Source organism: Pteropus medius, unplaced genomic scaffold (genome assembly GCF_902729225.1).
Source record: "Pteropus medius unplaced genomic scaffold, Ma_sr-lr_union100, whole genome shotgun sequence".
NCBI classification, from domain to species: domain Eukaryota; kingdom Metazoa; phylum Chordata; class Mammalia; order Chiroptera; family Pteropodidae; genus Pteropus; species Pteropus medius.
Genome location: NW_024349801.1, coordinates 26,547,108 through 26,561,651, shown reverse-complemented (window position 1 = coordinate 26,561,651; position 14,544 = coordinate 26,547,108). Strand labels below are relative to the sequence as shown.

Here is a 14,544-nt window from a genome sequence, read left to right as displayed (position 1 = left end):
TAAAAAATTATTAAATCAAGTAAAGTGATTTGAGCCATATTTTAGATTAAGCACTTTTTTCCAAAAATTTTTAAAAAAGATTCTGACATTTAAATTCCATATAGCAAAATATAAAATAATTTTAAGCGCACCTTTAGCATGTTTGATATTATAACCTGATATTCTGGCCAGAACAGTTGGTATCCATTGTGCCAGGGTCAAAAGTCGAGCAAGAGCTTCTGTATTCTCACTGAAAAATGATATTTAAAAATTATTAAAGCCATTGGCACAAAGTCAAATTGAAAAGTTGAACCTATAGAGTTCTTCCCTGGATAAATGGCTTTATGAAAAAGTCAAATTGCTCCAGATTAACTGCCTAGGTCATAGAATACATGTGTTTAAAAAAGTAGTTTTGGGAGGGAGGGGAATTTTAAAAGTGTAAGAAATAAGATACCACCCATCTAGAAGTAATCTAGATGATTACTTCTAATCATCTAGAAGTAATTAATGTCAGTAAATGGAATCACCATTCTAGTTGCTCAAGTCAAAAACGAGGTGTTGCCACTGATTTCTGATATCCTTACAACCCACATTCTAAGCTATCAGATAGTCTTACAGGTTTTACCATGTAAATATATGCCAAGTTGATCACTTCCTCCACCATTACTACCCTAACCCAAGTTACATCATCCCTTACCTGGACTATTTCAATATATTAACTGTTTTTCCTGCCTCTACAACTGTGTTTCATTATTATCTATGTATTCATCATACAGCAGAGGCAGAGAGATCTTTAAAAAATGTAAATCAGATCATAACACTCTCTTATTCAAAAATTTCAATGGTTTCCCATCACACATAAAATATAATTCTAACTTCTAATCTTAGTTCATAAACCCTTTTATGATATGGCTCTTTCCTTGCTCCACTCTAAGCATGCTGCCGTCTTGCTGTGCCTTGAACATGCTGACTGTGTTCTTACTTTAGAACCTTTGCTCTTGACAGTGCTTGTGCTTGTCCTTCACTTCATTCACATCTTGGAAAGAAGCTCCCTGGCAACTCTGTCTATAAAAAGTCTCATGCACTGGTCTGTCTCTAGCCCTTTACTCCAGCACTTTAGTTTTTTCATAGTATTTTTCACTACTCAATACTTTGAATTTATATGTTTATTATTGGTCTCTCCTCTCTGTAATCTAAATTCCTTAAGGTCAGGGACTTGATCCAAATTGTTATTAACAACCAAGGGGGACCAGAAACAGTGTTACTGTAAAGGGCTATAAAATAGGAACTTGCTTACTGAAAGGACAGCCTTAAGTGAAGCTAAAATATATAATGAACTGTGCCAAAATTCTCTTATCTGGGCACAAACTTGACCTAAGAATTCTTATAGGTTTAGAAATGAAAGTGTACTATGATTGGTTATGACTAATTAAAAAAAATAGCTTATTATTAGTTTTGATAAAGTGTTTCATATGGTATCAACTTTAAAATCTTAGATCATACTTGTTGATTTTCTAAAAACAAAAAAGGCAAATATAATCAACTACACAGGAAAATTCAAGTGCCTAATAAAAATGTAATATATAATTATTTCATATCCTAAGAGAATTATTATAGATTAAAAACATCACAGAATTTGAAGAGACTCAGTTGCAAGGATCAGTCTAACTTCGAATTATTACTCTGAAGCATCATATTCTTAAAGACATCAGGAAAGAAGGTGCTAAATATTCTTTTTGAGAATAATTTACATGTTAGATAATCCTTATTTGGGGAACTGGTATGCAAAAAAAGCTTGTAGACTAATGAGAATTTGGAAAGTCGTTATATTGTATTATGATTTATTTTATCTTTGTCTTCATGTGTATAATTAGATAAGACTTTGGAGTCAGGTCTGGGTTCAAATCCTGGGTCTGTCTTGGGATAAGTAACAACTAACTCCTCATAGTCTCCAATTCCTCACCTTTAAATGGGAATAACAGCACCTACCTCATTAGACTATTTTGGGTATTAAAAATAATAGAGCAAGTGCTTAGTAAAGTGCCTAGAACATATCAGTCACTTAAAAAAAAAAAAAGATAAATCTTTCTGATGCTGCCTTCTTCGAAAAAGATGACATTCTATGTCCCAATATGCTGAGCAGGAGTCAATTTCTGAATTAGGTTTTCTAATGAAATGGAATAGTAAAGATAGAGCAACTACTTATTGACCCTGCTTGTTAAACCTATCACTTTTGAATTCTTTTGTCATGGAAACATATTTAAAGTGTTTATTTTATCAACAAAAACATTTTCTTTAGTGCAACTTAGGTCATCATTACAAATTCAATGAGTTTTGAAGAAACTGAAATAACCATAGTACTGTTATCATCATATAGAAAATAAATATACAAAAAAGTTTACAGCCATAAAAAACGAATAAAGTTATAGTTAAACTCCATTTACAGATGGTCAGAATATAAACTTAGTCTAAATGTTCAAAAACTATCCAAAGATATATGATGAGTCAGGTGTTTTTATTTACTTTTATAGTTAACATTTTGTCTGTGTCTCCAAAACTATAGCATTTAGATCTTCAGAAAAGCAGAATTAAAAATTATACTACAAAGACCTTTAGAGAAACGAAAACTCCAAACAGCAACTCTAATTGTGGCAAGGGAATATATGAAAAGACTGAATCTTATTTCCAACTTTTCTCCTGTGAATGCTAAGGTAGAGATCAAAGTTCTATTGCAGTTGGAAGTTTTACACACGACATAGAGATTTGAGTAAATGAATACAGCAGTTGTTTTAGAGACCAAATATTGGAGCTAATTTTAATCATATTTTTAAGTTGAATATGTTATGAAATGAAAAAGTATTAATTACTTTAAATAGCAAAAAAAATTAGTAACCTAACCAAAACAGGCACAATGAAAATATTAGACAGCTTTCTATAAAATTAACCAAAACATATATTAAAATATACCTGTTTATCACTCGAGGTTGCAAAGGAATAATGGGGATCACGGTATTGCACAGAGACTTGCAAAGGGGGCAAAGATATTCTCCACTTTCCAAGTCGAAAAGGTCAACATGAATACGCTGCTGAAAACTCAGCTGTACAGCTTCAAAATATCTGCAAAATTCCAAGACATGGGTGCATTCAGAACTATACATGTATCTTTGCTCTAATCCAAGTGAGAAAAATCTGAAATTCGTGCCTCAATAAATGTCTTTAAAACAGACATGCAAAAATACATAATTATCAAAGAAATATTATGATATCCATTCTTTTGGGGGAAACTGGAAGACTCGTCAGGGTAGAAAAAATTTTTAAATAATTTTACTGAATCCTAACTGTCTCCTGCCTCAACACCATGGAAATACTATGTAGACACTACTTCCCTCAGCTTTCAATGACCAAATGAAGGAAAATTATGTATTTTAAATGCAATGCCAAAAGAGTGAACCCTATATAAAAGATTTCCCAGGAATTATATTTCTGGATTTTTATTGCTTCCAGAGAGAGGTAGGACTAGAATTTCTTGTTCTATTCTATCTCAAGGTACTTTTTACTCTATGCTTTGAGAAGAATGAGATTTTTATAAAGATTACTGTTTATTTTAAACAAAAAATGATCAAGAGCAATTAATTAGTCTGTGGAGAGCAAGTACAAAGAAATAGTGAAAATTTTAAGTTTATAATTCTACATACCAATTTCTAAGGGTGATAATATAACGATTATCATGAAAATGAAATTCGTAATTAAAACTGCTTCAATTACTAAAATAAGAAAGGAGGAAAGAAAAAGGCATGGGAAATCATGCCTTTAGTGAATGCCAATATTCCTAGTTTCTTTCAAGAATGTGTCAGAGAGACAACTTACTTCTGCCAGCACACTGCATGCATTACATGACCACAGCTTCCTGTATAAGTTCCATATGCTAAGTCTGGATCCATGAAAAGTGGGTCCAGGGTTTCTGGTATAGGAAGACAAAAATAAGAGATATGTATTCATCTTTCCCACAGTCATAAAAAGGAAAAGAAAAAAAAAAGGTTATCAGGTTTAAAATTCTAACTAAAAACTTTCTAAGGAATGTCTAAGAAAAGCACCACAATATCATGATAGCAGGGTATATATTCCTAACAGAAACTAGAAACAGGAAAATATAAAACTAAAGTTTCAGGTATGATTCTAAAATTAGAATGCATTAATGACAACTTCAGTTCTTGATATTTACATTTTTATCTTTAACTTTAGGTTTAAGTTGCATTATCTTGGCTGTTGAAGTGATTTTTCTATGACTCAAGCACAATTTACTTTTGTAATTTTTAAGAGTAATTTGACTGGGTAACTAAAAGGGGTATTCAATGTCGTTATAATCTACTGGATAAAAACATAGATGGGTTCAAAATGTGGTTTCATCACTTCTAACTCATGGTCTTGGGTAAGTTACTTAACTTTTCTGTGCTTCAGTTCCTTCATCTATAAAACAGAGCCAGTATTGGTCCTAATTCACAGGGCTGTTGTAAAGATTAAGTGAGTAAATACACAAGAAGCACTTAATCTGTGCCTGGCACATGTAAGTATTCAATAAATGTTAGCCTTTTTAAATCAATATTATCATTCAAAGGGTATTTTAAAGATATAGCAGCTAACTCTTGATATGATGTAAGAAATACAGTACATTAGCTAATTAGTATTCCTGCCAAGAAAATGTTTAACATGAACCTAATCATGAGGCAACAATAAGACAAATCCACAATGTAAGACACTGTATAAGAAAACTGGCTTGCATTCTTCAAAAAAGTTATTATGGAAAGAAAAAACACAAGTGACTATTCTCGATTAAAACAGACTAAAAGAGCCATAAACAAAGCGATACATAAAACATGTCTGGATCCTAAAGGCAAAAGAAAAAGCGTAAATATTTAGGGATGAACTGTCATAATGCCTGCATCCTACTTTCAAATGGTAGAGCACAGAGAAATAGGGAGAGGAAGTCGAGGGCGGGCAGGGAGTGAGGCAGGGAGAGAGAGAGAGTGAGCAGAGGGGCCAAGCACTAATAAAAACTGAAATAAAAAATAAAACAAAGGAGCCAACATGGCATGTAAAAATCCAGAGTACATTTTACATGGCTTAACTGTGACCTGACAAAATAAGGCTAAATACAATCCCACTCTGAAACTACTTTCAGACAGTATTTTTTCTAATTACGTAAGCATGAAAAGAAATGCTCAAAAAGATATTTATTAAACAATACATACCCCCTGAGAGTTCTATGGGTTTTCCCCTGTGCTGGGTTAAGGCAGTGGATCTCTGGACACAGGCCGATAATACCATGGCATTATTTTCTATTTTCACCTCTTGTTCTTCTTGGCAGAGGATGCATGTCAGCACCACCCTTTCAGTAACACTTGGACCCCGTTTAGGACCGAAAGCAATTCTAGAGTAGTCACTGATTGCTGGGGTGCTACCAAGAGAAATGACCAGAAATGAGGACACATGTTTTGGTCACTTGTCTTTAAATTTTGGTAGATTTTAAGTAACTGTAGGGCAAAAACTTTAAGAATAAAACCAAATGAAAATGATATTTAGCAATATTAGCTTAAAATCATCCCCTCTGATTTTTCTGGCTTTTACCAGTTAATTTGCTTATTAGAAAATACATTTTGTGTTGCTAAGTACAAAAAAAGCAGATCATAAAGTAGAATGCAAGTTATGATTACACTTTATTGTACCAGGAAGCTGGGTTATCTGTTTTTTTTTCCGATTATAAAATACAGGCTTATGAAGAAATGATGGAAAATCTAGAAAAGTATAAAAAATAAAGAGTAGTATACTCTCACAACCCACAAATAATCACTTTTATCTTTCCAATCTGCTTTATTTTTTACATAATTAAGATTATATTAAATATACAGATTTACATCCTGCATTTATTCACTTATATCTTAGCTGTTTTCTCATGTCATTAAATTTCTTCAGGAACATTATTTTTAAATAGCTGCACAGTACTCCTATTACATGTGCCATAATGGTTTATCTATTCCTTCTTATTAGGCTTTCAAGTTTCTATTCTATTTTGATAGCTATTAAAATAAAAAAACACTTTAATAATTCAGCAATTCTTATAATCAATGTGTGCAATACTACAATAAATAATAGCAAGTATTTATAAAGCACTGATTTTGATGTGAGGCACTCTTTCAAATACTTTACATTATTTTAACCCACTTAATCTTTCAAATAATCCCATGAGGTAGGTTATTATTGTTACCTCCATTTTTTCAGATGAAGAAACTGAGGCCTAGAGATGGGAAGAGACTTACTTAATGACTCTATCACTAGGAAGTAGCAGAACCAGGATTGAACGCAAGTGACCTCACTTCAGAGGCCACGTTCTGAACTACTCTGCAATACTGCTGCCTCTTTGTGCAAGAAACTCCCTGAAATGTCCTAGATTGTTCAATAAACTGGAAATAACTTAAATTTTCACTGTCAATGTGAATAAAATTATATAATACAGAATAATACAAAGTTTTTAAAAGGTGGGTCTCAGCTAGTTGTGGTACCACCTTCTAGGCATTCATCAATGTGTGGGTAAGGTTTACTTTTTGGTAAGGGACACTACTGGAATTTAGTGGATGAGGGGCCAGAGATGCTGAATTTCCTGCAATTCATGGAACATGAAAAAGAACTGCTGCCCAAATGCCGAGACTGAGAAAAACTGAGAAACGCTTTATATTTAAGCACATATATACATTTCCAAGACACACTATTGAGTGAAAATGGGAAGTTAAAGAATGATATGTACATAATACCATTTATGCAAATAAAACAAAAGGCTAAATGACACTATGTGATTTCTAGGGATACATATATTTGTATGTAATAACATAGTAAAAATTCTGATGATATACATAAAACTTATAACCAGAGTATCTCTGAAAAAGGGCAGAAAGGGGTCCAGCATTTGGGCCAGGCTGAAATGGAACTTCAGCTCTAACATCTGAGTTTTAAAGGAAAATGTATTAATATAACTGTGTAATTAAAATTTTGTTTTAAAAAATGTAAGAGAATATATTTGTGACTCTGGGATAGGAAAAGCCTGCTTAAACTGATACAAAAAGTTAAAATTCAAAAATATGAATAAATCTGTCTTTATCAACACTGAAAACTTCTCTATGGCTAAATTTCATAATTAATGTTAAAGAAATACGGATAAAACATAAGAAACATGCAACAAAGTTTAGTATCCACAATTTTAAAAGACTGCTACAAATCAATAAAGCATTCAATAGAGATGGGCAAAGGATAACAGGCATTTCCAGAAGACAAAATGTAATAGGCTAGTGAAAAATCATATGAAAAGATGTTTGACCTAGTAATAACTAGTAATTAGGGAAATTCAGACTGGCACAAATTTATAATTTTGATTATAGCCAATATTTTCAGGTACTGATAATATTAAGTATTGGTGAGAATGAAGAAAACAGGCATTCTCATACACTCTTGGGAGTAGAAATTGGTAACACTACTTTGGAGGACAATGTGGCAGCGTCTATTAAAATTTTAAATAATAATGACCCAGCCCTTTCACTTATTTGATTTCACCCTTGAGAAGCACTTATACAATTATACAAAGGTCACACAAAAAATCTTTTCTAATAAGGGAAAATTGGAAAATAAGGGGAAAACTACTTAAATGTTCAAAATCTGATAAATAAAATTGTGTGTGTGTGTGTGTGTGTGTGTGTGTGTGTATTCACATTGTGGGATATACTATGCAGCAGTCATAAAGAATAATGTAGAATCCACACTATAGATCTATGCATACTGACATGAAAAAATTTATAAGACATTGAGTGAAAAAGCAAGGTGCAAAACAAAAGGTATAGTAAAATAAAAATAAATCACTAAAAAAACAAAAGACTCATTATTCCTTTATGTATACATGTTTATAAATGCAGAGGAAGAGGTCTAGAACAACAGTTATTTATAGCAATGGTTATCTGTGGAGAAAGATCAGGAATATAGAGGATGGACAATTATCTGAATTGTTTTTCAATGAGAACACATTCATAATTTTATGTGTGCAGTCAATCAGGCAATAAAAATAAATAATGAAAGCATTAAAGGCATTACTTAACTCTTAAGATACTTTTGCTTGCATCTTCTTGTTTAGATAAATATACAGTAGTCTCTTTCATTACTTTCTAAATGGTACATTGTTAATATGTAATATATGAGGGCTGGAACTTTTTACTCATTGTTAAGTTTTGAATTAATTTCTAGTTTTATTACTATAGCCAACCAAGAATAGCTTGCCTTCATATCTTTTTTTTTCAATCTTTAAAATATAAAGTATTTATTCTTTGTAGTTTTTGTTAGCATACTCAGCTTCAGGATTACAGACATATTATATAAAGTTTTTATTGTTATTGCAAAACTACAATTTCCTAGAAGTATCCACAACACACATTGCTTTAAAGAGCAATAAAGGCTTGTTTTAAAAACAGGCATAGGAAGTATTTTCAATATTTTATATTGGAATGTCTTTCAAAGTACTGTTATTTTGCCTCCTCCTTTTTCTCATTGTATCTATATAACAGCCCACAAACCATGGCTCTCAGAAGGCTAATTAAATTCCCCAAGGGCATATCATAGTCAGGATTCAGAAAATCAGATTTACTGATTCCCATTCCAATGGGCTATCAAAGATTGTAACTATATGCACTATCTTCTTTCTCTTTAAGAAAAAAAGAAAAACTAATATAAACCACCTTTTTGTGAAGGATTTTTCTGAATCTGTAAACTGCAGTAACTTTTATCAGAAATCATAAAAGTGATATAGAATATATGAACTGATATACACACGTGTATCTAAAAAACTTCATGTACATAACAGTTGATTTCTATTTTTTCTGTTCCCGTCTTCTCATCTTTTTGAGCAAAAAGGTTCCCAACAAACTTTATGGAGCACCTGAACTATTCATCAACATAAAATTATATTCGATAAGTACCCTAGAGCCTTCACTGTCCCCTTCCTACCTTAATAATAGTGTAATTTCTTTCACTATAAAATATATTTTGGGAAAACATTACTCAGAGTGAATATGTAATTTTTCCTCAAAAAAACAAAAAACAAAAAACAAAAAACTGAGTTAATTTTTAGTTTAATTCTACCTCTCTTCCTCCATAATGGAGTCTTCTTTCCCAGACATTTCTGATGTACTGTCATACATGAGTTTGTGAGTTTCAATGAAGTTTTTCTGTAAGGCAGACATCTGAGCCATGATCTTCTGGCGATGCAGCCTAGCAGCTTCAGCTTTTCTTTTTCGTTCTGCTTTTTCTTTGTCATGAGTAATCTGGGTATTGAGAAACCACAAAAATTAGGTAAGAGCCATTGTTACAATTTACATATACTGTTCAGTCAGGCAAAATTTCCTAGAGTAAGAGTCTGATAAAATTGATTACGCCACCCCTCTTAAGCCTAGATTCAATGTGATGCCTCAGAATTAGCATTCAGGCTCTATCACATCACACAACTAATTGCTTCTTTGGTTATTTCAATAATTTAACATAAAGGCCAAGAACTTTAAAAATCTAATAAATTGCCTTTTATACTCAAATGCAGGTATAGTAAGAAAAAAATTAAATAAAACAAAAATTTTAAATCATTTGTTGAAATCATTTAATCACTGATATTTAATCAAGTTAGGCCAACTTGATAATGTTTAACAGTTACTCCTAGATGCATGGTTAAAACTGACAATTTTAGCAATACTAATGAGATGTACTGGTATCTTTATTGTTTATTCTAACACTTAAGCCCACTGTTCTCCTTTTGGGAAGGATAGTTAATAACCATAAGTAATAATATTCTAATAATTTTAAGATTAAAACCATCAAAACCAGATTCGTTATATTATGGAAATCAATGGCCTCGATATTACTTTATTTCACTGAGTCTAAGATACCACTGAGAATGCTGCTGATTAAGTTATAAGGAGCCATCAATTGTTAAGACATATCCCAATTTCAGATATTAAAAGTTTTAAAATTAATATGGTTATTTCCAACAGAGCTCTACTGCACATTAATTTCCTCTGATTTTTGTAAAATACACGTCTTATATTGGATAACCACATGTTGAGTACTACTAATCCCTACAGTACAGAAACACAATGAACAAAAGAAGACAGACATCTCACATACTTTACAAGAGGTTCCTTCTAACAAAAATAAGCAGCTCCCTCATACTAGCAAAACTCAAAGAGATAAATGTCACATTATCATAATGTTATTACCTCATCATTCTTAATAGATTCTGATCCTGATGTAGTTGCTACAATTAAACAAGATTTTTCTCTTAATCGCTTCACTGTGTCAAACATCTGCAAAAACAAATGAAATGATAAAAGAAGATTCGATTGATGAGAAATAGAAAAATTTACTAACCTGATTTTTCCATCATGCTTCCAAATGTCTTTGACTTAAACTATTTTTATATGTATACAGGTATATATGTGTGTATAGATACACACACATGCACGTGCGCGCACGCACACACAAAGTGACTCTTGACTATGACAAACACTTCTAGTCGATTAGCATCCAGCTGAGGAGGAGGTTACAGGTAGCAAAATCAACTGATATAGTCTGCAGGTGGGACCATACCTCCACTTTTGCCAGGGAAAATAAAAATATTTTAAGTCTTTATATTTAAATATAGTTTCATAAAAAGCGATCCTGCTATATATATAGTTTCCTACCCTCCTTTTTCACTTTATCTTTGGAGATGTTTCAACAACAGCTATATCATTCTTTTTAACAAATATCAAGGTTTCGGCAATATGATGGTATTTCCAAGAACTTATTGATATTTTGAAGGAGCCTCAGTCTCATGTGGAAAAACCTCCCACAAGGAACTTACAATACAAAGTCAAATTAAGCATTTGGATAAAATACCTAATGTTTCTAAGAGCAGACACTTGTGCGTTTTGTAAATTTCGACAATGAACTGTGGTATTCTAGAAACTAAATTTTCAGGATTAGATCTCCCAATTTATAAAAACATGTCTATAGGATAGAAATGTTGGACTAAATGATAGTTCAAATTACTTTCTTAATAAAGTAGAATAGTTAACTGCTTTTCTATTTTGTTTTTCTATTTTTAAATGATTATGTTGGTAAATTAACACAAATACTAAGTATTTATGAAATCTACTTTAATGGAAATCTTAATATCATTATCTTAGAGTTACATGTCCAATTAAGCTTGCGTAAGAAATGTCTCTAAATAATAAAAAGGGCTGACTTGTTGAAGTACGAATCAGTACAAAGATCTCCAACTGATATGAATGTGGAAAATAACCACTCTATAGTCCAACAACCGAAACAATATCCAGCTGATAACATCAGGATATTTTAATAAATACACTGAAGGGAAACTCCATAACCTTGACTTCTTGTTTACAAGTGGAGGGTTTTCAATTAAAGTAACATTTCTGGCCCCTCACTCCCTAATCTTTATTCACTCCTCCCCAAAGGCACGGCCATCTATCCAATAGTTCAAGCTCCAAATCTAGGAGTCATCTTTGACAACTTGACTCCCCTTATCCCCTTTCATCAAATCTATCAGCTAGTTCTATATATTCTACCATCAAATTATACCTGATTATACCATCAAATCTGTCCGGTTTCTCCCCATCTGCATCCTAGCCAAAGTTAGGATTACTGCAACAGTCTTCTAATGATTTCCCTGATTTTACTCTTGTCCCTATAATCCATTCACCTCATAGCAGACAAAGTGATCTAGTAAAAAGATAGAATGTCACTTAAAATCCTTCAATGGCTTCCCACTGAACTCAAAAATAAAATCTACCACTTTACCCTGACCTGTAACATCCTATATGACCTGGCTCCTGGCAGCCCCTCTGACCTTGCTGCCTACCTTTCTCTCCCTCCCCACCACTGTGCGCCAATCAGGCTGGCCTTTCTGGCCATCTTAGAGCTTTTGCTTTGCTGTTCCCTTTCTAGAGTACTCTTCCAGATTCTTGAAAGACTGGTTTCCTGTCATTCAGTTCCAAAGTCACCTCCTAAGCGAGGCTTTTTCTGATTACCCATCTAAAGTTACCCCCATTCATCTACTGAATTATCCTGGTATTTTCTTGTTTATTGTCTGTTATCTCAAGTAGTACCTACGCTGCATGACAGCAAGCACCTTATCTGCCTTGTTCAGAGTCTAGAAATAAGCACAGCACATAACAGACATTCAATATGTGCGACTGAATAATAACACAAATGAATTCATTTTAATTCCTCCATTAAAACATAAGGAAAATAGAATTACTAACATGAAAATACAGGAGTTACCATGAAAATCAGTAGTAAATGACTTGACAATTGAAAACTATAGTGGTATAATTTTAGAGGCAAGAGAGAATTCTTAAATAATTAAACAAAGATATAATCAGTTTATTTTTCAGGTTTACCTGTAGTATCCATGTTATCATGTCCTTTTGGCCTTCTAACTGGGGAATTCCTTTGAGTTTTTCCAAAAGCATTTGTATATTCTGAGCATTCATGACTGAACTTCCTAATCCTTTTTTAAAACACAAAAATTACTTGTCATAAATATATATCTTCATAATTATACAAAAATTATAATTTATAGTTATGTTATTCACACTGAAAAACCAGAGTTTGCAATTGATCCCTTAACTATATTAATTTTTCAATGAAGAATCCACAATTACATGAAGTACTAAGTACTAAAACTTGAAAAACTTGAATTACTTTCTCTCTTATACATTTTCCCCTGGGGCTGCAAAGTGAAAGCTACCCTTAATTATCTGTCTCTTGCCTTTCCTCCACAGAGCTCACCATCTAGTAAAAGTACTTAAATGAAAACCAAAGCTCCAAAAATACGAAAGTGGGAACTGATATATCAACAAACTGAATAGGTTTATGATGTCTTCAAAGATCTAAAAAATACAGCGTGTAAATAGAAAATGAGATGCTTTTCTCTTCTTGGTTTTATAATCAATATACCTGGAATTTGCTTTGAAAAAATCCTTAATCAGGTAACACTTAATAAAAATCTAATCTAAACTTATCCTGTTCTTCCAGGTTGAAAACAGTGCAAACAGAACACATTATCATTCACTTAGACTAAAACATACTTGACGCCTTATGATAAAAGTCAAATGTCACTTCTTCTTCAGGAGCTTTTTGAAGCTGTTGCTTTTCTTCTAGTAAGCCCAATGCCAGAATATGAAATGCCTAAAGGAGAAAAATATGAGATTTTTAAAACTGTGCTTCTTTAGGTAAATATATTTTAAATGGAGATATAAAAATAAGCAATCTGACAGGCAAAAAATGGACAAAGATTAAAAACAAGCAGTTTACAAAAAAAGAAAAAGAAATGCTAACAACACATATGAGAAATCTTCAACCTCACTTAAAATTAAAGAAACGTGAGTTAACAAGGACTTTGGACTTAAAAGAAGATTTTATGAATTTGACCTCAAAGGCAAGGGAAGTAAAAGCAAAAATAAATGAATGGGACTACTGCTTAACAAAAGAAATCGTCAAGAAGGTAAAGAGAGAACCAACTGAATGGGAAAATATATTTGCAAGCAACACTTCCGATAAGGGCCTAATATCCAAAATATACAAAGAATTCATATGACTCAATAACAACAACAAAATGATTCAATCAAAAAATGAGCAGAGGACCTGAACAGACACTTCTCCCTAGAGGACATACAAATGGCCAACAAATATATATATGAAAAGATACTCAACTTCTCTAGCTATTAGGGAAATGCAAATCAAAACCATAACGAGATACCATCTCACACCTGTTAGAATAGCTATAATCAACAGAACAAGTAATAACAAATGTTGGAGAGGATGTGGAGAAAAAGGAACCCTCATACACTGATGGTGGGACTGCGAATTGGTACAGTCACTATGGAAAACAGTATGGCGGTTCCTCAAAAAACTAAGAATGGATCTACCATATGAACCAGCAATCCCTCTACTGGGTATTTACCCCAAAGACTTGAAAACTCATATTTGAAAAGACATTTGCACACCGATGTTCATAGCAGCATTATTCACGGTGGCCAGGGCATGGAAGCAACTGAAATGTCCTATGATAGATGAATGGCTAAAGAAGCTGTGGTACATATATACAATGGAATATTACTCAGCTATAAGAAGAGATGAAATACTGCTATTTGTGACAACCTAGATGGACCTCAAGATAATCATGCTAAGTGAAATAAGCTAAACTGAAAAAGTTGAAAATCACATGATATCACTTATATGGGGGCTATAAACTTAAAAGCAACAAATGAACAGGACAGAGACTCAGGGACATGGACAACGGACTAGTGGTTACCAGAGGGTAGGGAGTAGGGGAGGAGGGAAGAGGTAGACAAGGTAAACGGGGTCAAATATAGGGGGATTTGAGGAGGGTGAAGTGGGTAAAGGGGATCAAATATATGGTAGTTGGAGGAAACTGGACTCTGGGTGGTAATCACACAATAGAATATATAGATATCAAAT

The 14,544-nt window shown here is 32.8% G+C and overlaps 1 protein-coding gene across 2 annotated transcripts in view; it reads right to left on the bottom strand.

Annotated features, from left to right (window-relative positions):
- UBR1 (ubiquitin protein ligase E3 component n-recognin 1) overlaps positions 1-14,544 on the bottom strand; it is a 103,488-nt gene that overhangs the window by 29,491 nt on the left and 59,453 nt on the right. For both annotated transcript variants that reach the window (XM_039888354.1, XM_039888355.1), the window contains 8 exons: positions 13,152-13,251; positions 12,462-12,571; positions 10,275-10,361; positions 9,151-9,332; positions 5,229-5,434; positions 3,847-3,940; positions 2,947-3,096; positions 132-229 (listed from right to left, as the gene is read on the bottom strand). In XM_039888354.1, the coding sequence (XP_039744288.1) occupies positions 132-229; positions 2,947-3,096; positions 3,847-3,940; positions 5,229-5,434; positions 9,151-9,332; positions 10,275-10,361; positions 12,462-12,571; positions 13,152-13,251 (1,027 nt within the window). The remainder of the gene's footprint in view (positions 1-131; positions 230-2,946; positions 3,097-3,846; positions 3,941-5,228; positions 5,435-9,150; positions 9,333-10,274; positions 10,362-12,461; positions 12,572-13,151; positions 13,252-14,544) is intronic.